General features: G+C 43.9%; 1 protein-coding gene across 1 annotated transcript in view; it reads right to left on the reverse strand.

The window, feature by feature from the left end:
- LOC130161263 (cadherin-6-like) overlaps window positions 1-26,753 on the reverse strand; it is a 64,501-nt gene that overhangs the window by 32,507 nt on the left and 5,241 nt on the right. The window contains exons 2-3 of the mRNA XM_056364433.1: window positions 11,077-11,464; window positions 1,265-1,559 (exon numbers count right to left, since the gene is read on the reverse strand). Of these exons, the coding sequence (XP_056220408.1) occupies window positions 1,265-1,559; window positions 11,077-11,313 (532 nt within the window). The 5' untranslated portion in view covers window positions 11,314-11,464. The remainder of the gene's footprint in view (window positions 1-1,264; window positions 1,560-11,076; window positions 11,465-26,753) is intronic.

Genomic DNA, 26,753 nt, shown 5'->3' on the forward strand with positions numbered 1-26,753 from the left:
ACACAGACGCTTTACCTTGTTTATTCTCCGGTCAGAAAACAGCTCTCTGTCTTTTCTCATTTAATTAGTCGGGCTCTCTTTGTTGAGTCGGCATCATTATTATGATTGATAAAGTCCCATTGATCCAGTAAGACTGGTGTCTCTATCCTATGTGAATCATAAGCCTTTTAATCCAGCTCCTCGCACACACACACACACACACACACTTTAATTTGTGTTAACACTTAATTATTGTCTGTTTTAGATCAATACATCTGGTTTTACATGATGAATACAATTTGCTGTACAAACTCCAAAAACTGGTGACAATTATTTTCTAGTTTAGTTATTTTTTCTTGTTTTCTTGTTTATTTTTATTCTCTTATTGTTATTTATCGAGTTGTTTATTGTCTGTTTAAACTATTCACGCTTGAATTTCCCTCTGTGGTAGAGAAATCTCAGGGATGAGGACGACTGTGAGGCTACAAGGGCCTAGTCAGTCAGGATGGGGGGGGGTTCGAAAATAAAATAAAAATGACTGTAAGACAGTTTTTATGTCTCAAAACAGAGAAATTACATGTAATGGGGAGAGGCCACACTAGGTGAAGTTGAACAATAGTAAACATGGATTCCAAAGCTTGTTTTCGACACCGACGAGGTTGAAAACACCTTTTCATTTATATATAGTGATGGACAGTCCAGTTAAAAATGAGGAGAAAGATTCTCCAGTGGCAAGAAAATGAGCTCAGGACAACCGGCGGAGAACTGGACAGACTGGTGAATGACCAGTAGTAAGTTGCTCTTAAACAATATTGTCCAACCGTTTAAATTTGTTGGTTCGTTAGATTTTCGTTTACTGTATGGGGACAACACCCATTGATCAAGAAAAAAACTAAAATGTAAAATCAGCTACTTAGCCAAGAAAGCTAATTAAAAAGGTTTATACAAAAGTCACTATAATTAACAATAAAAATATTAATTGAGCAAAGAAGCTAAATAATGCTAAAGTAACAATGCAGGAGTAATACTGATCTGTTGTGCTGTGAAAAAGTAAAAGTAGCAGCGGATGGATGGAGCCTCTTCTGATTTCTCATGGTCTTCATCTTCTGATGAAGACCATGAGAAACCTCTGAAAACAAGTAAGTGATGAACTTTTATCCTCAATCAAATCGATATTGGTGCAATTACAATAACCACTGTTCCATTGGTGAGCATCAGTCAAAAACAAGTGAAACGAAAACTGTAGCAGCAACAATCATGACATATATTTACAGCGAGAACTCACCGATGTCGGACATTTCAGGGACTCGGGCCATGTACGGGTCCTTGGTGAATCGCGGCTCATTGTCGTTGATGTCGTGGATCTTGATGATGAACTCGGACTCGCCCTCCAGCGCCTCGTTGGTGAAGCGATTGACGGCTTTGGCGTGAAGGATGTAGTAGGCCTTCTCCTCCCTGTCCAGCCTCTTGGTGGCATGGATGTCCCCCGACTTCTCGTCTATCTTGAAGATGGTCCCCGCCCCGTCCCCGTTGAGGACGTACCTCACACTTCCATCTCCTCGGTCTGAATCTGAATGAAGCTGTGGGGTGAAAACAACAAAGCAAAAAAAGAATAAAAAATAGAAAGATAATAACATGGATCCCTGCAGCACCAAAACATCAATTTCAAGCAGCGGTTTGCAGTGTTTTCATTTTAATAAATTCCCACTTTGCTGCTCTCTATTGTTAATTGTTATAGCACAACAGCGATTCCAACTCTGGTTTATGAAAGCTTTCACATTTGCTTAATTTGCTCTTATGAACACAGAGTGTGAGCTCGCTCTTTCCAGGGAGAAATCTCCTGCAGTAGTTAGCATTAGCAGAAAATAGCCACAGCGAACAGGAGATTAATCTACATTTTTTTTTTTTTTTTTTTTTTTTAAAAGGCGCTGGCTACACTCTTTGATTGACAGGTGAGAAGTGGAGTGCAAAAACACATCCCAGAAATGAGCACTTTGTACCAAAGATCTTAACAATCACATTTCAAAGGAGAATCACAGTTTTCCACTTCAGTATTTCTGCTACACTGTGCACATATCAGCGATCTGACCAATCTGGGCCTTGGCAACCAAACACTGACAGCTTTGATAAGTGCATTTGGTGTTATTTAACAGATTCATATCATCTTTAGTAAACTGTCGGCGACGATACACATTCGTGGCTTCACCCCATCTCGGTGATACTCACATCCTGCCAAGAACAAAAAACACACACAGCCGGATTGTTTAAAATGCTGCGTGTACTAGTATTGTTACATGCAGGTTGTCATTGCGCTTTTTTACCGCAGGGCCACAGTGGCATTTTCACGGCGCTGTAAAACAGAATGCCAGTGGGTCGAAGTCTGTGAAGTACCAGCATGAGTGTGCGCACGTCCGCCGCCGCCGCCACCGCCTGCCAATCCCTGATGGATCAGCAACATGACCGCCATGCCAGAGGACCACGAGAGTCCACTTGTCTGTGGAGCTTCTCATTATTATTTGCTCTCTCCCTCTCTATCTCCTGTTTAATTTTTTATTTTTTTTTCTGCATGAATAGCAGCTTAGCATGCTCTGACATTTTAATTCCGCCGCCAAATCCCCCCCAACATATTTATCTCAGAGAACTCATCAAAAGCTTGTCCAGTCGTTTCCCCTCCCACTGCTTCCCTGACTACTTCCCACTCCTCTGCTTTAATAACCAAGGACATGGTAATAATTGCAGGGCGAGGTAAAGGGCAAAAGGAGAGCACATGTTTGCAGACATGGGCAAACATGTCAAGCACAAAATGAGGCAAATGCCATCGGAATGTTTTCCCGCGATAAGTGGGCGCTAAGACGTTATTCTGAGCTCTGTTACTGACACCTCGTTAACTCAGCTGAGCCGGCAACATTTGATTTTGATGGTTTAAATGCATATTTTCCTCTTGAGCCAGAGTTTGGTTTTTTTTTTTTTCCTCTCTTTTTGTTGTTGTGTCTACAAGCGTTCTTGGCTCTGCCGGTGGACAGACTGAAGGGGGATATTGTGCGTTGCAGCTGGGTCACGTGGGAGCACATTGCAAAATCTCCCCTTCTCATCATATATTAAAAAGCTTTTCATCCCAGGTGCTCGGAAGCTTTACTAATTCATGCTGTTTTATCAGGGCAAAGCTGGCACGTGTGAGATGAACAGCTTTGTGGATTAGCATCTTTAACACTATTTTGTTCGCCTGCTTGAATGCTGGTAAAAATGACTGTTTTCATTCCTTTCTCTGTCTAACAGAGCCAGTCGAGTGTGTTGCAGAATTTTAGCATCTTCGGATTAGGATCTAGAGTGGAGCACTGTTTCATTCACCCACTTGAATTCTGGTCAAAACAACTCGTTTTTTTTTTTTTTTTTTTTTTTTTTTTTAAATTCTCCCTGTCTAACCAAGCCAGGAGAATCTTGCAGAATTTTATTTGTTTTCTGTTCTGCTTTACAGTACATGCTTCCAAATAGACACTCTGGCTGAAAACAATCCACTTCAAAATTATCATCTTCCTCCTGCTGTTATAGCTGCAATGTCCTTTTCTATGATTGTCTATCAAGCTGCCTATCTCTGCCGGCACGACAATTCAGTTAATAACTATTGAGTCCTCTCCTTTCGGCTGAGATGGGAGATAGACAGTGTGACATACGCTGTGTCTACTGTCATTTCTATGGAAACAGAGAGATCTTGTGGTTCTGAAGAGTTCCTCTTGCACCCCTGAAGGATATTACAAGGCAGCTCAGAGTATCGAACTCCGGCGGCTGCTGCAGTGACCCTGTCCCTCCCAGTTGCCCACCTTGCTGGTGAGGAGAATTTACTGCTGCCCTTCTACTCAAATTAAGAGGGGGAGAAAAAAAAAAAAAAAACCTCTCCCGGAAATCAATGTGGCAGCCCAACGTGTATTCACAATGGCCCTTTGATCAATTTATATCGAAAATACAATTAAACTGTCACAGGGTGAGAAAAGAAAGCCACATGTGCATTCAGTATGGTCACCAAGAAGCCCGGGCACATCGATAGCTAGGCTTTTCTCCTCTAACCTCCTACGGTACCGAATCGTAAAAAAAGGCAGAGAGCATGACGCTATATCCATTAACACTGGGACTTTTGGTCTTTTCAAGAAAGAGGAGGACACTAGAAAAAAAACCTCCATATTATCCAATTATTCTGTCTGCAATAGAGGCCACAATTTCCTAAAGGAATAGACTGACATTTAGGGAAATATTTAATTTCTCGCAGTGAGTAAGATGAGAAGATTGATATCACTTTCATGTCTGTCTGGAAAATACAAGGCCACAATCAGCAGCCGGTTAGCTAAGCTTAGCCCAGAAGTTGTTTTAGTGCCAAACAAATTGGTTACAAGGTGCTGGTAGGTATATTTACGACACAGACACCAGAGTGGTGTCGATCTTCTCATCTAACTCTTCCCTATTCTTTAAAACAAGAATCTATTTCAACCTGTTTCTGTTTCAGTCATTTTCTTAAAAAGATTAGTGTCTGGATCATGAGAGAAAAAAAGAGCGAAGGAAAGTTGCTCCTCAAATGAAGAAGAAAGAGACTTAATTTCAGAGAAAACTTGAAACAAGTTGATTAGGAAAGGTTGAAATATTCTCCCATACTGAGAAAATAAGGCTTTTTTCTCAATTACAGACATAACTGACTTGAGAGACAGTTTCCTTTTCTGTGAATCAGCTGAGAAGCAAACTATCAAGCATTTATGTAAACCATTATACCATCAATGACATGCTATATATTTCAAAACCTTCCACTCAATTAGCCTTCTCTGCTAAGTGATGCCATAATATTTCCGATGGTTGGCACTTTTTCACAGTGGAAGATATTTATTTCTTTCCCTATGTGCTTCATCTTCCAGTCTGAAGTGGGCTGAGAAGTGAAGTGGTACTCGTCAGACATCTGTGCGTGAGAACTTATAAGCGTGCTGTCTTTGTTTGGGAAATTAATCAGCTTCAAGTGCAGCAAATGTTAGTGCAGGCTCGATCTGGCCACCATTTGTGCTTCACTCAAGTTAGGCCAAAAAGATGGCACTGGAAATGGGCTGCTTAGGGCAATTAGCCAGTTAGCCTTTAAGGCCTTGTGTCCTGGCCTGTCGAGAACTGGCTGCCTTCTATGTAGCCAGATGGTAGCCTCAGACTGTGCACAAAAATAGCCTATCAAATGTCTGATGATGTGTAAAGTTGAGACATGCGGTCAAGAGCTGCAGAGACTTAAAGGTGAAATGTCAGCAACATACATTTCTCTCTTGTGGACATCTTTTGTTCCGTGTCCCATGCATAATTTACAGCATGGTTTCCTTTAATTATGGACAATTCTCTAGAGTTTATATTTACTTTGCTACAGGGCCAAGGCTACAAATCAGGACACTGAGGTCACGTCCTCACTGTTGTTTCAGAGGATTTAGGGGGGTTTTAACAGCCTGAGATGTTGTTTACAACCCACAGTTACATTTGATGTCTTATTTAAGGTAGATTTTAATAAGTCATTTTTTGTCTTTTTGTTTGTTTTTTTAATTGTAAAAAAAAAAAAAAAAAAGAAACTGCCAGTGTAGAAAAAATATTTCTACCTGTTTTTTCTAAACTCAAGTTGAAGTTATCTTGACTCTAATGCAGCAAACTGCATCTTTCCTTTTTTCTTTTTTTTCAATACAGACAATAACTTCTGGAAAATTATTTGTTTAATTCTACAAGTTGAAATATTATTCTTGCATTGGAAGATTTTTGAACTTGCTTACTTTATGAAAAAATTACTTAGTTACATGGACGAAAAATAAATAAACAAAATAAATTGAGATTAAATAAAAGGCTTTGAAACAACATTCAGACCATAACATCAGCTGAAGAGAAGCACAGAAAATATGAAAAAGAACATTTTATAATTATATGAAAATTACTTTTTTTTTTTGTTTGCTTTTTGTAAAAAATTCATTCTCGGGTGGAGCTTGGGGGAACTTGGACTCCTGACCTCTAAAATCCTGGCTACAGCCCTGCTTCACTGTCATATCCACTCCCCCCTCATTTGAAATCAACTTGGCCATCTACATACTGAAATGCAGAAGAAAAGCCTGAAGGTCTGATGATAGAAAATCAATTAATCTCACCCTGACAAAACCAACAGGTGTCTGAAACAGTAGCAGGCGGGTGACGGCATTGAGACAATCGCAAGGTGCCGTGGCGGTGTGTGCCGTATCTCGCTCAGACATCGCTTCGCCCCTGCAACGCTGTCAGACAGATGTTTGCCGGGCCTCGTCGCCGCATGACCTCATCATACCCTTTCCTCCGCCGCTCAAGCTGCGAAGGAGGGGAGCATAATTGAAGTCGCCCCCTCCCAGTGCACAAGCGGGAACTTATTGCCTAATCAACAAACACGGCCGATGTGTGCTCCAGGTCGCCGCTGGGGACCGCAGGGGTTGCCATGGCGCGGGTACAGCCAGGCCTGCGCCATATTGCAAACTCCTTGCCTTTCTGCCAAGGTGAGCAGCTGGTAATGGGGGAGCATGAACGGAGACCAAAAATCACCCCACCCCCCACAAACAAACACACAAAACCCTGCACCTTTCCACTCCGCTGCCATAAGATGCTCGAGTCTTTCCCCCAGGATGCCTCAGCCGCTGAGTCGTACAGGACTGGGAAGCATATTATGTCTGTGTTCATCTGCCTTTTTTTTTTTTTCTGTCTTCTGATTTCCAGCCCATTACTGGAGGCTAGTGTTTGCAGGCGTGTGTGTTTGCGCGCACACTGGTGTGTTTGTTCGTATAGAGAGAACACTGCTCACTTGCTAGGGACTATGTTGAGGAGTCTACCCACCAGGCCCAGAACCACTGGGGCCTATCAGGGGCTGTAAATACTTTATGAGATATGATAGTGCAGCACAAACACTCCTCAACCACAGGCCATTAACCATTTTCTGTGGATATGTGCCCTTTGGTAAAGTAAGAAATAATGAAATAAACAAACATTCTCTTCCCCCAGTGACAGCCCAGGCCCTCCGAGGCCTGTATGCAGCTTGCCTGCTAATGAGAGGCTGTGTACGATTCCCCTCCTGCAGGAAAAGAAAAAAAAAAAAAAAAAGGAAAAAAAAAAATCATTGGCCAATACAGCAAGATTAGCAAGATTAGCAGCCAACCAGCTCCCTAACAAGAAACTGCCAGTGTCTCCTTTTCCCTCTCGTCTCGATCACTTCTCTTAATTCCTTCCTGTTCCAACTGCTTTTGTTACACTTGTTCAGGAAAGATTGCAATTTGATTTGTTAGCTCTTCACAACTAGATAAAGCCGTCGTAAAAAAATAAATAAAAAAAAAGCAACTGGGAGAGAGTGAGTTTACCAAATAGCTGGAGACAGGATGTTGTAATTCAAGTGCAGTTTCATCATTCTATCTTATTCTGTGTGTCAAGAGCTGCTCCCTTGTTTATAATAAGATGCCATTGTGTTATTTCCAATTCATTTTTTTTTTCAGCACAAACAAAAGTGGTTTTGTTCCATGCTGTGCTCACTGGTTGCTATGATGTCACTAGCAATGACAAAAAAGACCCTCTCTTTTGTGTTTCTCATAGTTTTTTTTCTTCTTCTTCTTTCAGACCCACTGCATTGTTAAAATATGGCCTCCACCTGAGGATACAGATGCAGATGGTTGTTCTCTATGTTGAGCCATGTGTTCAACTCAAAAGCTATTCATTCCCTTTAGGGCCTAATTCATCACTTGTACTTTATCTAGCAATTAACAAACAGTAATTGCAATCAGATAAGATCTACGTACTGCAGTCCTATGTGACAACTGGCTAGTGAGCTGACAATGAGGGAAAGCACCCAGCTGCATGTACTTTGGGGAAACAACAAGCGCTCAGAGTCATGATTAAGTGTGGTACTCGAAGGTTGATGCCTTAATGGCGTCTTCAGGAGACGGGCTCTTAGGCTGCAGCCCCTGGTTTTCTAAGTGTACACTGCACTCAGATAATCCATTCTTCTTTTGCTATTAGTCCTTTTACAACCTAAAAGGACGAGTGGCACATCAATCACCACTCTCTAAAGACAAAGTGGTTTGATCGTGCTTGGTACTTACTTTTGATCTTCATTCATTCTGTTTTTTTTTTTTGTTCTTTTCAGCTTTTCTTTTCTTTTCTTTTTTTTTTTTTTGTTCTTTCTCGTATTTGCTCGCCTTGTACCATAGAGAGCTATGTAATCCTTTTAGACCAGGGCTGAAAGTCAACCCTCACTCCGGGAGGACGTATGTTGCAGAATCTCATTTGGTTGGATGACTCTATCCTCCGTGGACACATGATAGGAATGCAAAGCACTGGGCCCATTCAACTCCTCGCACAAAACAGCCTTTCTTCCTCCTCAGTCATCCTGACCTTGCCACGATGCTTCACAATCTCCTCAATTACAGTAGGTTGGAAGAGGAGACTGATATCTTGACTTCCGCTCTGCTGCATGTAAAGCAAGCATTATTTGGCCCGTCTTCGTGTACGTTCCCCAGTGTTATCTGGGTCGACACTGTGTTTTCATTTTGTTGAACAAATAATACCTTCGGAGGAAGTCATATTTTACTGTAGGGCAGGACGGCTGCTTTAGGATGGCTTGATGTGAGTGGAATGGACATTGTGCAGGCAGCCACAGAGCTGACAGTAAGCACAAAATACATTGGACAGGCAACAGAAAAAACAAAGCCTAAGGACGGACGGATGGATGGATGGAAGTCCGATATAAGAGCATTAGACGATTGGAGTATGTCATGTCTGCCATCAGATGATGGGACGATTCTCATTCTCTCAATACAGCATTTTATTTCTTTTGAAGCATCTCATTAAGAGATATTTTCCTTTGCGTGTAGAGTTTGTCGAGGATGATTACGTTATCTACAAATCCAATATCCTACTAAGTAAAGTCACAACAGGTAGTTAGGTTCTTCCCTTCTCTTATAGAAACTTAACTTTCAGATTTTTTTTTTTTTTTTTGGTGTGTGTATGACTGTAATATGCAAATGAAGCAGTATCTGGTGAAATTTGCATTTGTTTGGTTTGATGGATGGGAAGGATTTAAAAGAAGAGAAAAAAAGGCTGAAAACTGTCTTCATAAATATGTATTGACAAGACAACATAATGAGACATTTTTAAATGAACAAAAAATAGCAACTTTTCAAATGTCGGCATGCAAAAAGTTCAAGTTGTGTTGTGTTGACAGTGGCTTCCTGGAAACCAAAAGAAACAACAACAAAAAAAAAATAATACCAGAAAAATAAACAAATTGAGAGAAAAAAAGCCAAATAGGGAGAGAGAGAGTGTCAAGGAGTCGGAGAGCTGTAGATTGGATGCACAGTGGCCGAAGGCAGTTTTTTGAGTTTAAAGTTATAATTTGCGAGAAGGAAGTTGTTGCTCCATCTTTTGTTGTTAAAGTGATGCCATCTGTGTCGTGTCTTCACTTCTTAGAGACCACTTATCAGCTCAACAGTGCAGCCAGTCACCCTGAGCTCTCTAATGATCAAGTTTAGAGTATGGTGCCCCTTTCTCTTCCTCTGTTCAGCTTTAGTGGGCGGTTATGGCTGCTCACAGCAACTACTGGGCACTTTCGTTCTGAACAAACCGTTGCAGGAATTGAAAAAGGGAAAGAGTTTAAATTCCGAGGGAGTTAGGAGACGGGCTAAGCTCCTTTAACAGATCTAAGCTCCTCTGAAAACTGCAAGTTCGGATGGGTCAGAAAAAGTGACAATTCACAGTCCAGAATATAAACAGAAAGACATTTCTACCAGTGCAATGTTAGTTAAAGGAAATACAAATTAAAACAAATTAACTCTTGCATGCAACAGGGGAGTAATCTGGTTTTTAATTGTGGGGAGATTTGGGGGGATCTGACCCCCCTGATTAAGATTTGAACCCCCCTCAAAAGAGGTTTATCCTACTTACCTGTAATTGTAAATATAACAATATATTTCCCATTTTCATGCCTGGATTTGTACTACGATTTCAGACACCCCTGAGGTGGATCATACCATTTCTAAACCTTGACGTTAGCTGCACATCTTGTCTGTCTACATCGCTCCCATTTGCAGCTAACGTCCTCAAATCTCATGAGCAAGTTGAGCCCCAAGCAGTAGCTAACTATGTAGCTTGTTTAATACACTTTACTTTCTTAACCTTCTGAGTTTCCAAATCAGACTGTATCCCCAGATGAACAATAACGTTAGCTAGTTTCTAATCTCTGCCTTAAGTTACAGTTAAGCTAAGTAATGTTAGCTAGCTGATAGCGCACCCTTTGATTTACAATGTTGACTTGATAAAATGTTATGTATTATCTAACTTTAGCAAACACTGGTTCTAGTTGTTGTAGAGATACGTTAGAAGTACATCAGATTTTATTCTACAACTTCCAAATATAGACAAACCCCAACCCACGCCAACTCCTTCATCATTTTTTGTTTAAAAAACTAAAAGGAGCAAGGAGCAAAAACATTTTGTCTGCATGTGGTCTATGTGGGTTTGAACATTATTCCAGTTCTCAAATGTTAAACTGTGCAGACGCATGGGGAGCTTTGCCAGAGCTCTGTAAATGAAAGTGTAACACTGGCATTTTGATTCAAATCAGGAACAATCTAATCAAAGAATTAATAAACAAGGTTACAAATCTGACCAGGCGTTCAATGCCAAATTTTGATGCAGTTTTTTGTTTCATTTGCTCTTAATATGCGTCGGTCAAATTTTAATTTAGCACAAAAAGTGTTAAGAAAAAAATCCTGTCCTTGTCCAGATACTATACTGTGGCTAAATGTCATTCATTTTCAACATACGAGTTCAAAATGAGTGTGTTAAGTTCTGCAAACTTATCTGGCTTACACACAGAGAAATCTGTGCAGGCTAACCGATGTGAATATTTTCATGTTGTGTGTTGTTTTGTTAAACCTATGTGTAATAATCATGTGTTGTGGATCCAGTGATCTGGCCTGAGCTGGACTCATCTGTGATCGTCACATGAGGCTGCTGTGATAGGTCAAGAACAGGTTGTAGTGTAACACAGCAGCTGTGGACTCGTGGCAGTGGAAAAGCAAAGAAAGTAGATGCTTAAACTACCTTTCCGACATACTGCAGATCTTTCCCGGTGTACTCCTCCAACAAAAAGAACTGGTTCCACATCCAACCTCGTTTGGAGCGCCTGAGTGGCACTCCGTTGGCGTCCTCCCCTGACAGTCCTGCGGACCCCCTCCTCACCCCTGTAGTCCTTCGCAGGGCCCTGAGCCCGTACCCTGGGGAGCCGAGGTGGGCCATGGCCCACAGCACCATCAATACGCAAACTTTCCTTCTATCCATGGCCACACCACCACAGCCTTCTGTCTTCCACCCCCCCCCCTCAGTGGTCTGTGTCCAGTGGTCTTTGGTCAGAGTATCGGATCAGTCCTCATGCTGTAATCTACTGAAGCAGGAACGGCTCCCCAGACTCACATAGGGTGGCAACCAGCACCTGGAACATTTACACAGAAAAACAGAGAGTCAATACTGGGAGGGGAGGCAGCAATTTGTTACTGCACAAGCTCTCGTCTATTTCACAACCTGTAGTCAAGACGAATTCAGTGGAGCTCAGAGCTTTTTGAAGATGCAGTAAAGTTGAAACTCAGGCAAGTCCAAGTGCAGATGGAGAGTGAAAAGACCCGATTAATAAAAAAAAACAAGACGCCTCCAGACGCTTCTCAAAAATCAATAAAGATAAAGATGTATGTTAATTTAATTTACGGCCAAAAAGTCTGAAATCATAAGCATTAAAAATAAGTCAAAAACAACACTGTACAGGAAGAATAAATATTACAGAATACTAAACATTTTCTTTGCCCTTTTCTGATTTTAATGTAGGACAGCCTGACTGAATCTTATCCATCTCTTTTATGATCCCTCAAATAACTTTGCTTGCAGCCTTCAGATTTCTTGTTTACTCTTTTTATTGACAGACCTTTTTCCCTCAGGTTTGGATGTCTTGCTATCAGTTTTGGTCTCTCACTGAAGTTTTTCATTTCCCACTTCCTTTAAACATTTTAGCCCCAAACTGAGTTCAAATAAAGTGCTGAAATAATTGTTAGCAGAGTCACTTATCAAAAATGTGACAAAAATTCGCTTGGATTCATCTTCTGAAAACATGACAATTTTCAGCTTTTCTCTGTTTTATGTCATTATAAATTCAAGAATTTTCATTTTGGGAGTAATAGAAAACAAGCAGTTTAAACACATTGCATCCTCTGTATCGCATCACCTTGACATTCTTTCAAAAACCAAAGAGTTCAACCAAAAAATGATCATGAGAGACAAATTGATAATGAAAAAATAATCATTAGTCGAGGCTCTGTTCCCATACAAACCCATCCTCACGAAGCCTGTTCATTAACATCGAAATACTCAGGGCAAAAGATTTTGATTAATCATTTTCAGGTCAAACAAAAGCACAAAATGATAAAAGCAATGTGGACAGTAGGGTTGAAATGTGTAACACAGCTCTGCATGTGATTGATTTCTCCATCACACACACACACACACACACACTTCATATCCACACAAGCCCTGATATAAATTCATGTGCACACACATGCTGTATGTTGAATGTCAGTCATCTGACTGATTGGCAGGCTGAGTGCTGCCTAACCTGATAAATATCAGATTAGAATTTTTTACACATCAATGTATAGACTTACATCTTGTACAGCACATGTAGAGCTATTTTATCTCCATTAAGCCCCTGAATCAACATCTAATAGAGTGCACGGCTCTATGTGGAGCGGCCTGTTCTATCTTTTTAAACAATCTGTTTCGGCACACTTTGTTATCAGACCCAGCAGAATGCCAATGGAGACCCTGGGCAATGTCAACCCCAGTTTATTACCTTAAGATCAGTGTAAAGATACTGAACAAAATGACTGTTTGCAAACCACAGAGAAGGACCCTGATGTGGGCAGCAGAATATCTTGGCTCTCCGACTCTCAATCATTTCTCCCACCCCTTCCTTTTCCTTCCGTCTCTGTCCGTCGTCCTCCAGGCCAAAGCAGAAAGCGCTGGCAAATGTGAGAGGGAAACGGAACAAGAGGAACAACGCAGGACGGAGGTGGAGGAGGAGGAGGGGCAGGCAGAAAGAGAAAGAAGGCCGTGTATTCTGCTTTTGTTCTCATTATTCCTCACAGTCTGGGCGATATCCAGGCTGCCAGTGTTCCTCGGCTGGGGGTTCGGTAGGAGGGTTATCAGCGGGTCCGCTGGGGAGCGTCTGCAACGTTCCTCCGTATCGCATGTTCTCAGAAGGCATGGGAAAAAGGGTGGGGGCATCAGGGGGAGAGAGAGGGGAGCGCAGTCTAGCCCCAATGCATGGCAGGTCCGGGCGGCTTCCCTCACACAGTGTGTCAGGGAATGAGGAAACGATGTCTCCGGACATGAATTAAGTATCCTGGCCTGCATGCAGAAGTGCAGCCAGACAGGCTGAAGCGAGTGAGGAGGGAAATGGAGCGAGAGAAGAGGGGTGAGAGGACAGGTGGCGGCTGAGGGGAGCAGAGGCGGCAGTGGAAGCTGTCACAATACCGCAACTCTGTCTCAGAAACTAGCGCTAAGTTTAGTATCTGAAAAACTGATACAACAGAAATAAAGAAACACCATCAAGCGGTGTCACGGAACAACCGCTGAGCTTTACACAAACAGATGTCTCACCACATCGACTGGGACAGCTTTGTAGCAACTTTTGTTGCGGGGGGTTTTGATGTCGACTCGGTGTCTTTGTTGGCTCGATAAAACAAAAATACAGTAGCTGCATATTTCACTCCTGTGCCCGTCTGTCAAGCCACTTGCGGTAAAGACAGGATTCGGTTCAAAACATAATGGAGAGTTTGATAGTCAGTGTGTTTTCAGTTATTTGCCTGTGTCTGTTCCACTGGCTCATAAAGACAGTTTGACTATCTTGTTTACTTCCCCCCCCCGACAAAGCCATCCCAGAGTGCACCGAGGGCACAGACTCCAACGTCATGTAAAGACGCTTTTTCGACAGCCAACTATTCTTTTATCAACAACGCTGTGTTGTAGCTACGCACGTCATAGTCCTCACAAATTCTTCAGTCCGAGAAGCTGAAAAAAGAGAATGTGATATAAACAAAACAACAACTGTCGATTCATTTTCTATCTACAGCTAACGTCTAATCAATTCATCGACAGACTCTTTTTCAGCATGTCATTGTTTACCTTTGTTGAAGGTCCAGGTTGACTACAGATAATCTGGGTCTTTCAAAATAAAAGGAGCCACCTCAGCTGTTCAGGCTGCTTGTGTTTGATCTGTGCAGAGGCTGGCAGGTCTGTGCACTGCATTGCAGGATGCTGGATGGCTTTCTGAGCAAACACGATGACGTCAAATTGTCTTCATGAACTTCTTTAAACAAATTCCAACCCCAGCGTTTGTTTACACCCTCTGGACGTGATGGTGAGGTGGAATTTCAGCATGCCGAAACACTTGCTAAAAAGTTTTTGATATCGGATGTAGTTAGCGTGATGACACTTGGGGGCAAACAGGGGGGACAGAGAGAGAGAGAGAGAGAGAGAGAGAGAGAGGGAGTGAAGGAGAGGTAGGGACGTCCTGTCAGAGCAGTGTCAGCAGTCAGGCTGGGAGACTGGCCCATCCATTACGCTACCTGTCTTCCAGTGGCAGCCAAGGCATGCCCTGCTTTCCCCTTATGAGGCAAATTGCGAGCGGTTGAAGCATCGGGGTTAGGTCCCCTCTTTCTCTTTTCCCTCATGCGTTGCAGTTTATAGCACTCCCCCCCTCCGCCCTCCCCCTCCTGCCTCCACATCCCATCCCCACCCCCCTGTCCCTGCCTACTTTGCTTGCATAGGCCCCGAGCTGATATGCATTATCGCTGGGCTTTTCGCTGAAAGCCAGTCACTTTGCATGTGTCCTCTGCCTGGCTCAGCACGGGGAGGGGTGGGGGAAAGACTCCCGGGTCAACAGTGCGTGTGCTGATGGAGGCAGGTGAAAGTGAGATGGACTGTCAGGCTTCTTAATAACACCCGTAGAGAAATAGTCTCAGACCACCATACTCTACTTTCTCTAAGCTGCAACTCTCATGGCAGAAGCGCTGTTTCCTATCCAAATTTGCAAGATGACTGGATGATTTTTTCCCCCTGCTTTTTCTCCCCTTCTCTCTAGTATTTCCCTTTTTTGTTTCCCTCCCCCCAACTCCCAGCACACTCGACTTTATGAATTTACTTAATTGACGCTGGTGAGGAGCATGTGGGACTTTGAGCTATTGATTTGCTCTAGGCTTCAGCGTGGTTGAAAATACCAGTCAGTCTCTTGGGTAGACTCATGAAGCTTTCTACCTCGCGTCCCCCAGCACTGGGAAGCCGGCCTTTTCAATGGATTTCTTCATAATGTCACTGTGGAAAGCTAATGCTTTCACTGTATGGAGGGCCCCGTCGTCCCTAAGGAGCGTTCGCCCCTTGACCACATTTGTCATACCCTGGAAGCCTAGTACAGCTCCTTGCCTTGATAATTCTCTTGACAAGAGACCACGACCAGGAGTAAGTCAGCTCAAGCTTTATTTTGCTTCGTCAAAAAGTGTCACGGCCAGTTAAGAATGCTATGGTGCCACATGTAGCCCCGGTGGCTATGACAAAATGCCTGCCTCTTTCCATTTGTACTGAGAGATGGAGTGAGACTTAAAGGGAGTTTAAAGTGTGGTTTATTTCAACTTGGGTCTTATTTGTAATATTGGCCTTCGTTTCTGTTGGCACCAAGTTAATTACTCAGATTAATGATGTCGATAATGTGGCAACGTTGCTAAGAATAGGTCAAGAAGCACGAGCAGTTAGACAATAAGACAAGTTTTACACCAAACTAAACCCAGTGTAGCTGCACATAACTGGAAGAGAAAACAGAAGGAAGCAGTGAAATTATTACATAAATCATCTGTTGCAAGCAACCATCTAACTTCACAGACCTAAGTCCTGATTCATCAATGACCTTCTGTCCTTGTGGGCAGATTTATTACTTACTGATTATCATCAACATTCCGGGCGCGCTCAGTTTCAGTTTTACTTCCAAATAAAGCTCCTTGACCCATCAGACCTTATTGTGGCAATGTGACTGTCACAATACAAAGTTATTAAAGGTCCCATATCTTACAATGTTTTATTTGAAGTTTTGATCCATAAGAAGATATATTTGTGGTTTTAAGCACCAAAAACCAACTAGCAACAACACATTGATGAGCCAATAGGAAGAGAGCCTCGTTTCTGATTGGCTGACTGCTTTCTGAGTAAATAAAAATATAGCAGATTTCAGGTTAACACTCCTGCAAGGTTGGACGGTAGGTCCAGGTGGGTGGGGCTTGTGGCATGGCTGAGAGCAGTGACTGCTTTGTTGTGACATCACAAAGTCACAGAAGTCCTGACGGCTCATTTTAAGGCACAGTTTCTGAATACAGGCTGTTTGCATTTCTCTGTAGACTGAGCGCTTTAATACTTTCAGAGTATTAATATAGAACGTAGACCTGCTTTATAATCAAAAAGAGACAAGGTGATCTCACTTTAAACAATATGTGAACTTTAAAACTCTTGGAAATGATGGCCAAAACTACAAACACAAGTAGAAATAAGCTGGGATTTTGCTTTAAAGAAGCAGAAACTGGAGGGAGACTGTGTAACCATGACAGAGAAAGAGTGTACTTGTTCACAGCCATCTTCTACGAACACCCGTCGCCGTAGGTGATTTTTGAAAAAGAGCCACAGGTCTCGTCTTTCCCTGTTCACTTTCTCAGGGAGCACCATCGTCATAATGAAGGTGTGTAATAGAACATGACACCATAATTATATTCTCCCAGTTAAGAGGCAGTGTTTACAACAAGCACACGGCTGCCTTTATTTTCCCCCTCCCTTCGCACACTCACTCTCTTTGTCTCGCTCTCTCGCCTGCCCCGTCTACGCTTCATATCATGTGCCATTTAATTGCATTAAAAAAAAAAAATGCTTGATGAAAAAATGAAAAAAGTAAATTGCTTTAAATTGCCTGTCACAGATTGTGTGGAGTCACCATAGAGCAATAAGACTTGTGCATTGTGTTGGGTGCTGGGTAAGCAAGATTAATGTGTCTGCTGCCAATTTTTTCGAATGCCCTGTGATTCCACACTCAAAGAATTGCCTGGGATAACATTTTTAATCAGAACAATTAGCTATTAAATGTATCTATTGGCTTTATCGAACACAGGACTGTGAGGATAGAGACAGGGACACAGAGAGTCACACAAATGCATTTGTCAATACATATTGGATCTGGCCAGCTAATGGCCTTTCCAGTGCACATGTGCTATTAAACACAATAGGCCTGGATGGCATTTTAGGCTAATCTAGACTTGTGAGTGACCTCTTACACCAGGCCTACTCCGCTTGTCTTTTTTTTTTTTTTTTACCTTCTACCTCTCCCACCTTATCTTCCTGTTTTTTTATTTTTTTATTTTTCCCTAACGAGGGGTATGAGCGACACGGCAAAGCACCCTATCGCGCCCGTTGAGCCGAAGACTTCCACAGCAACCCAGAAAGAGCCCCAGGGGTGCAATTAAAAGTGAGAGAGGAGAATGTCAGCCAGAGGGGCGAGCAAAGGGAGTGGAGAGGGGGTGAGGGAGGGAGGGGCGAGGGGGGGGGCAGGAGGGTTGGGCACTGGTGCCACAGGTAACGTGGTCATGTTACAATCCACAGAGGAGGCCCTTAAAGGCTGCTAATGCGTGGAGGTGTCAGCAGTAAGTTGTTCCACCATCTCTGCTCTCTTTGGCCTCCTCGCTTCCTCCTCCTCCTCCTCCCCCTCCTCCTCACCTCATCTCAGACTGAGTTTGTTAGAGAGGACTTAGATTCAGAGTAGGTGTCATTCACAATACATGTTGTGCTGCTTGCTGGAGAAATTTACAGCTAAATCCCAGGTGTGAATTGGGGAACCGTGCGCTCGCTCCAAATCTGGGGCTCTCCATTTGTCTTGTTGCCCATGTGGGTAAGTGGTTCACAACTGAGTTCTCAAATGACCAAAAACTGTATAAAAACAAGCCCCGTGTGTCCCTTGTCCTTGCAGCAAAATGGACACAGATGCGACCAAACGGGGGGAAAAAAATTCCCTCGGAAACCTGTCAATATATATTGATCTTTTGTTTAGCTGAAACACCGTCTAGACACACTGCTGCATTGTCTTGAAAATAACTTCACCCTACTCCAATATGACGTTCAGACGCGCACGCCTCACAGATTAAGGCGAGGAAATTGATCACTAAAAGGAGATTTCAGACAGATGGGGGATATTACCACAAAGGAAAATAAAACATGTCTACAGATTGAGGAGGGCAAAATCATCATCATAAAATGCGGGCGAATAAACAGCTGAAAATCCCCAGTCAAATTGCAATGCAAAGCTGAACCGAAATTCCTGACTGAATGTCAGCACTGTAGTGCAAAACACCAGAGTCCTCTAGTCGAAATTAGGATTCAACCTACAGCACTGGAATAGCACCAAGATTTAGTTAACGGTTCTCTAAGCCCTGTTTCTGCTTCTAAATAGCACATTAAGTTTCACTTCTAGACGTGTTACCAACATTTCAACTTACTCTTACCAATATCATCTGTGTTAAAGGACATTATTGGATATTTATCCACCAACTTCTATCATGCCTGAGGAAATATATAAAAAAAACCTTCAAGCAGCAGGTTTTTTTATTTACAAAAGCTACACAAAGTCTTTGATATGAAACCCTCAAATTACTGACTTAGGTGGTTAATCATCTTCCCTGATCATACATGACAGAGAGGTGACACCGTGCCTTTGACTGAATGACAGTAATCCAAACAAATTAGCTCCTACTATGCCTGTCAAAGGCAGGGGTGTGCCCACAGCATTCATCCCAGTGCACCGCTCCAGAGCTCACTGCAAACACATTACCTTGCCTCGCTGCCCAAATGCATACCAAATAACCCATATAAATCATACAATCTGGGCCAAGTCAATGAGAGCCCCCTATTTTCCCTGTTTTCTGCTTATTTCCACAGTGCCATCATTCAGCGGAGCTCGCATCACTCAGTCCGGAGCTCTCACAGCCATCATCGGAGTGGCCCAGTTTAGAACCCACAGAGGGGCTCCTGAAGTAACCCTTCCTCTAGTGCACTTGATTTTTATGTCTCCGAAGTCTGGACTAAATTGCGGGTTGCCAGCTCTCCTCGCACCGCTCCCTCCTCCAGCTCACTCCCTTTTCTTTCTCCCCGTTGTCACTTTGACAAAAACAAAGATGGGCTTCTGTGAACCTGCGCCAGTGTTTATGGCAGTGTTCGCAATCGAGCAAAACAGCAGCTGAAGAGGACCCTGTCAGCGCATTATTTTAAAGGGTGCCTCCTCTACGAAGTCACTTCTGATTCTCTTAGTGTATTAGGGTGGCACGGATTTGCTCCGGCTCTAGTGCCAAATAATGACTTCCAGCCCTGAAATATGGTATTGAACTGGGCCATCATAAACAACAGAGTCTCTCACTTTTTAGCGAGCAGTTTCTGATTCCACTTCTCCGAATTAATTGACTAAATGGGAGCTTAAAGTCATTATCTCCCCTTGCCAGTTCTCCAGTCCTGCACTAGGGGCTAATAAATCGAGGTTTGATTTCGCTAAATGTCCTCTCGCAGATTAATAACGCCTAGTACCCTGGTGGCAAACAGATGTGGTCATCCTTACTCGATGGCGGAACAAATGGGCACGAGACATCCTCGCAAATAAAGAGCAAAGAAATAACAGCTTACTGGCATTCATCCTGTGACACGTTAGCAGATGAGACATCCTCAGTTGTTTTGCTTTCCTGTGTGTTCACCAGAGCACATGTTTTGTCACCAGCGGCCGTGTGGTCTAACACAGCTCTCTTCTGAGGGACTGACAATGACAGCGGGGGGAGGGATGGGAGGACGGAGGAGGCTCAATGGAAGGGTCTGCCGGCTTCCTGCTTTTCCCCACTGTGGCCTTTGTGGTAATACACTGGTGGTTATGGGAGCCTCCGTCTCTATGCAAATCAGTGTTTGCTTCCCAAGTGTTTGTGTGTGCCATGTGCAGTCAAGCGCACGAGTCTATTTTTCCGTACATTCGGCCCTGCAAAGTCTGAAGCAAAAGGCCAGAGCAGCATCAAAGTAGGAATAATACTCGCAATAAATCTGCTAATTAAAGGTTGTTGTTTCTTTATCAATAATGCTGTTTGCCTCCTAATAATATTTCCCTACCAGGATATTGGATCATGCTGCAGCCTTTGCTTTTCAATGAATAGTGCGTCTCTGGAAGTAGAAGCGCTGATTGGACTACACAAAGGTCAAACTTTGCACGGCGAATTGAAAATCAGCGAGGGAGTTGTGTTCCCACGTTTGTCTCAGCCTCCCTGTTGTGACAATTACATGAGAGGGAACGACGTGGAAGCACATTTCCATTCAGGCGTATATCGACTGTAACAGCGGGTCAGCAGCAAGACAGCTACAAACACAATTGTCACACAACACTAAATAATACATGGAGCTAAAACAAAGACATCACACACCTAAAATATGGCCCCAATAAAAGGCTGCGCGGAGAAAATGTGTTCCCCACCCCCCCTCGACTAAGAGTAATGACCTTTCCTCGAAGCCCACCATAAAATAACACAGCGACAGTTAGGAGCACCTGTTTTTACATTATTAATAGTGGAGGCTTCACACACACTCAAAAGCTAGAGAGTGGCTTTCAACTGTTCTTAAATTGGACCAAAAAAAAAAAAAAAAATCTAAAACTGCACCCAACTAAAACCACTGAGGCATTGGAGTGTTAAGAAAGCCATTTGTCACAGGCAGGACTTCTGCCAGGGTATCAGCCCGGCCTTGGGATAAAAAACAAATGGAAATAATATGAATCGTATGAATACCATTCAAGAATAAGCCACGCAATTTGTAATGGCATCTGAATTCAAATGTATCGTATGAATGCGTATTTTGTTAGCGATGCTCCTTGAGAAATTAAGGGGGGGGGGGGGATTAGCTGGCTTTTCGTTTCTTGTGCTACATTTTGAATAGGTCCTGAAGTGTTGCTGCTAAAATCTCCACAGTTCTCAATCCGGTCACGTCAAAAGGGATTCAAGTGTCCTCTGAGATGAACAACAGACGGCCATGATCTCCTCTGACCTTAACTGTGACTCATGTTTATTTACCTCAGCTAGTTATCCCTGAGGGACAGCTGCCTCATCACCGAAATGAGCGCTGTGATGGGTGGTTTTTTTATTGCCACTCCTGGGAATGGACAACCCTAATGAACAAAGAAGCCTGATTGATCCAAGTTAGCATTTGATTCCAGAGCACTGCAGAGACACACGATTCAATATGCTGGCATGCCGGTGGAGCACCCCTTGAACTTTGCTGTACACACATCCTTAATCACACTCACCTTTTCTCATGGCTGGTGCGACTTCCAGCTTATTTGTAATTACCAAGCTCCTCGGGAGGGTTGGCTCAACAACAGGCCCCGGCCATAGGTCACGGAGAGACACTGTAGCTGGACATATGGGCTCCGGGCCCGGGGGCAGAGAGTGGGTGGACGCCGGCGGTGGCAACGGGAAGGTACCAGAATGGTCAGAGCAGGAGATTGAATTATTCGGAGACAGGAGACAGCCTTATCGAGCCGCGGCCACATTGCACTGACGTTTGCACCCCAGTTTCTATTTCCCATTTCACACCTGGACTATTGCCAGATAGGATATGTTCAGCCACCTCGTTTTACCCCCAGATTCACAATCGCCAGCCACCAGTCAAAAGAGGGTATAGTGTGTTATCTATCACCACCTTACCACCCGCGGCACCCTCCCCTCTATCCCCAAACCTTCTCCTGTTTCCCCCCCTCCCTTCCCTGTTGTCACCAGCGCGGCAACAGCCATGGTGTTATTACAGATAAACAATCAATACTGCATTAACGTGTCCACGGAGGCTACCTGGAGTTAAACAGGCAGACGAGGAAAATAATTCAACCCAATGTCATGGGTGGACTTCAGGCAACTAATCTTGCTCATGCTCATGAACTGGCAAACCATATATATATAGATATATATATATATATATCTATATATACCTTGAAAATTCAGGCCACTTTCTTTCATTATCCTCAGCCATCATTTCTTTGTGTTTGAGGTCACCAGATACATTTCTTTTCCTTCCTCTCCTCACTGGTCACAGAATGAAACCCCGCTGCATTATAGAAGTAATACCCTACTTTATAGCAAAGGTGACCATGGATATTGGAGAGCAGGGACCCATACGATCGATTTGGAGCGAGGAATGGAAATTTTAACATGATTCCCAGCCAGGCATTTTAACTCAGAAGTATTGGACCCACTCTTTTGATGACTGCTTCCAACCCGACTTACTACTCCATTTCAAAATTCTGATGACGTCTTTATTTAAGGAAAGGCCAGTTGAGGGAGGCAAGCCCTGGTGCCCTGCTGATGGCTGTGTGGTCCTATTGCTCTTTGCAAATGTTGCATGCAGCACATTTGCATCCACATTCCCAACGCTGCCATTGAAACAAAAAAAAAGAGAAAAAAAAGGAGGCTTTTTGTTCTGAACCTCTATGAAAAAATGAAAACAAAGACGTTCTTATGAGGAGACTCAACAAATAGACCCTGCCTCTCCCTCTCCCAGACTGGAATTAAATACTCTTCATTCCATCCTCATTCATGAGCCCCCGCACCCACAACCCTACCACCGTATGGGGGTATGAAATACTTTGCACACATACACACACAAAATAAAGGAGTTGGACTTGGCTGAATGATTGCGGAGACTGTTTACTAATACTGCTGCTCACTCTGCTTTATTACAGAGTGCCAGGCTTTCCATTACTGCAAAGGGAGAGAGAAAGAGAGGGGGGGGGGGGGCAGAGGAGGTGGGAGCGGACAGAACAGAGAGGAGAGAGGGAGAGAGACTGCCAACATCAGATTAAAAGAAGGAAGAAAAAAAAAAAAAAAAGGATGGCTCAGTTGATTTACACCTTCATTACTCTCCCCTAACTCTGCTTATTGCAAATCATGATGCTGCTTTATGAGCTGAATCCTCTATTACGACAAGGCCGGGAAGACAGTGCTTTAGTCCATAAAGCAACCGTACAGTAACCGCCACCCGCCAGCACCCGACCCACTCATCCTACCACCCAGCTGCCAGAGGGGAAAGGAAGCAAGACAGAGACCGAGTCGCTACCGAAACTTGTTCCAGTGCGTGAACCCTGAGCTCGCTCGCGCGCTCGCTGTCCCTTTCCTGGCCTCGCGCCCGTGGACAACACACCCAGATTTCTCCGAGCCAGATGCCAAGGAAGTATGACTTAGTGAGTGCAAAGCTCTGCGGCTACACTGGGAGAGGAACACACAGCGAGTGTTTAATGTTAAGTGAGCTGTGCCGTATTTAAGTCAACAAACATGTAGGCCACTGGAGGTGTGTGTTTACCACCTCCCCACCACTGAGCGAGGAGGTGCTGCTGACGCGTTTACTCAAGGAGCTTTTGGGGGTGGGGGTGGTGGGGGGTATCTAGATAGACACCAGAATGTATCTTTTTACTTCCTGTTTATTGAATGAAAGGGAGGTCTTTGGAGCACGTTTGCTCTTTTTCTTGCAATGATTGAATTTGTTTGTGTGAGTGTGTGTGTGTGTGTGTGTCTGTATGTGGCGACCGAGTCGGAGAAGAAAACGGGGAAGGGAGGCGGGTGCAGGACCTAATAAATCAGCAGATAGGTTGAGGTGTGTAGGTGAGCGTGGGTGTCAGTGTGCTGATGTAAACAGGGCGCGGGTGCATGAGACACACTGGATGAAGGTTTGTTATGTGTATGTAACGCGCTGCTCCGGCCTGGCCTGTCTGACTCCCATCTGGAACAAGGTTGACAGAAAAGTTGACAGATGCTTCACCAACGTCCATTATTTATGAGACTGAGGAGATCCACACTGCATTTCACAAGTGTCTGCCTCTGCTACTGTAGGTCGAGTTCTGACATTGTATTCTGTGTGTGTCCACGCATGCACGTACGCACACACACACACACACACATCCACACACATCCACTTGCTTCCTAGTGTTTGTGTGGGAAGCTGCACCTTTTTTTTTTTTTTACAGATTTGCTCAACTGCACGAGAGTGTGCTTACGTATATTTGTGTTTGCACATTCACTCTAGTGTATGCCAGACCCAAGTAACCACTTCACCTGCTTCTGTGAGTCTAACCCTTGACCTCTGGAGTGTCACTAAATCCCTGCTAGACAGGCAGCCCTTCAGCTCCTGCATGGAGGACCAGCAGAATCCAGCTCTCTTAAAACCCACTTAGAGGCTTACAGCTGGGAGGCCCGACCATCGGATTGAATTAAGGCTATGATTAATTGAATCTAGTGGTGAGTAACTTGAGTGACTGATGTCTCGCAGGACCAAAGGTCTAGACACAATGCTTCAGAATAAAGCTATATTCATTCATTCAGTGACATCACAGGCAGTTTCAGAGTGCCTCAGGCATGGATGGTTGCCTTTAATATTATTGCTTGGAGTGCTGCTTTAAGCCTAATACCACCAGCAGCACTGCTGCAGCTGCTAAGAGCGCCAGTGTTAATGAGAGGCGCAATATAATTAATACAAATGGAATGTTTAATGCAATTTTTCCATTTCAAAGAAATTCCCCTGGCATTTTTCCCAGCAACGAATTCAACTCTCTTGCATTGTCCTCAGGCAAACAATAACCCAAGTTTGGCATCGCCTTCATTAGATCAAACTCAATTATTGCAGAGCACTTGCAGCTCCTTGAGCACAGGTTGGTGTTCTGAGGCTCCCTGCTTTAGCAACTTGAAGGTCCTCTGGCAGGTCCTGCCCCATTTGTCTTTGACGGACAGCGGCGTCAAACAGTAATTGGAGGCCTTTGAGACCTGTACACATCCGTTGTCAGTTATTCATGTCCAAGCACAGTGTTCAGCTGTGAGGGGTCTCAAAGAATGACCTTTTCTCAAAGGGGACGGGTTTCCCCTTCTGTCTGAGAGACACCCTGGCTATTATTCAGCCCAATACAGTGGAGCACTGTTATAACTGCATGTCCCATGTTGCTGCAGAAAGCTCGTATTGTGTCCGTCCCAGAGGACTATATGGTCCCTGAATGCTACGTGCGCTTTGATTCGGCAGGTAGTTTGTGTGGAAGTCTTTCTATTTCTCCTCATTCACAATGAACCATCCTAATGTTTTGAGAGGTAGCAGAACAATACCGGAAACCTCTGTTTTTCACTCCGGGGAGAGAAAGTAAACAGGACCTTTGCTGATGTGTTTGCCTGTTCATTCACAGCACCTCGGAATACGGCTTGCACATTGTATCTCTATGGAAAAAAAAAAATGAAAAGAAAAAACTCACAAAGGCATTCTGCAGGACAATAGCACAGCGGAGGAAACAGGCACACAATGGAGTCCAGATATCATTCACAACATAGACAGGAGACCATTATCCACAGAAGGAGGGGCCCATCTGAAGGTGACAGGTTTGGGAGACAGAGGAATTGTGCGCAAGGTGCTGCCACCAGGATAACAGCCTCCCTGAAGCCTAACCTATAAGGACAGGTTTTTGTAGCGCCACTGCCCGCTGGGTTGAGGTGTTACACGTCATCTGCAATAACCTGGGTCATTACTCCTGGAGGCTGTTAGAGGGGAAAATCACATCACTCTGCTTTCACCGCTGCCAAGAAAAACTGACACGCTAAAAGTCACACAAAGACACAACTCGATATGCACACGCACGCTCAAAGGCCCTCAAACGGCCTCACTGTCACCGCGTCTCGCAAAAAAAAAAAAAAAAAACAACACACACACACACACATAATTACACACCCTCGATCTATCACATACTGTCAGTGGTGTCTGGGGGGTTAACATACCAAGTGGCATCCCAACAGCGTCCCACCAGCCAGTGTTGCCTAAAGCTGACAGCTCTAGCTGCGGCTGCCTTGCAGGAGTAAAGTAAGCATCATTATCGCCTTCTCTCGCCATACCTCTCTCTACTTGGAACAAGCGTAACGCTCTTTCAAAGTCTCCCTTCTTTTATCCACCACCCGACCCTTTCCCTTCACTGCCTTCTGTCTTCATTGTACTCCAGTCAGGCGCTAATGCTCCTTGTCCTGTGGCTGGACTCTCTGATCTCCTATTACCCTCTCGTCATCCGACAGTCAATATTATCCCCCTCCTCGTTCCTCAACCAATCCTCCCCTATCCTTCCTTTTGCTTTCACAAAAGTCTCAAAAGTCAGACAGACAATGTTGCCACCCTCCACCCTCCTCCACCCACCCTTTCCACTCCTTCATTCACTTGCTCATCTTCCATACTCTTATTAACTGGCTGTCATGTTCTGCAGCCTTCCCCCAGACAGTGTTTAGCGTTCCTCAGTCCACTTACTGCAGCCGGAGTTAAGCCTCTGGGCTTTGCACAGACAGGAATCCAACTAGAGGGGAAAGGCAGGACCTGCGGACATGATCTGTCTGCTGCACTCACTCACACTGTTCCTCCTGCACCAGCTACCTCAAGGCAGGGCTGGAGAACACGCATCATACAAGACCAGTGGGTTTCTTTTTACTTTATTGTAGGACAGTAGCAGGTGAGCAGATTAGGAACATTTAAGAATTATACTTTTTTTTTTTCCCCCTATCGTTATGATTGAATTGCATCATTTTACCAGTTTTACTAGTGCAATATAACAAAGTTTTTTCATTGTAAACTAAAGACCA

Source organism: Seriola aureovittata, chromosome 20, assembly GCF_021018895.1.
Source record: "Seriola aureovittata isolate HTS-2021-v1 ecotype China chromosome 20, ASM2101889v1, whole genome shotgun sequence".
Lineage (NCBI taxonomy): Eukaryota > Metazoa > Chordata > Actinopteri > Carangiformes > Carangidae > Seriola > Seriola aureovittata.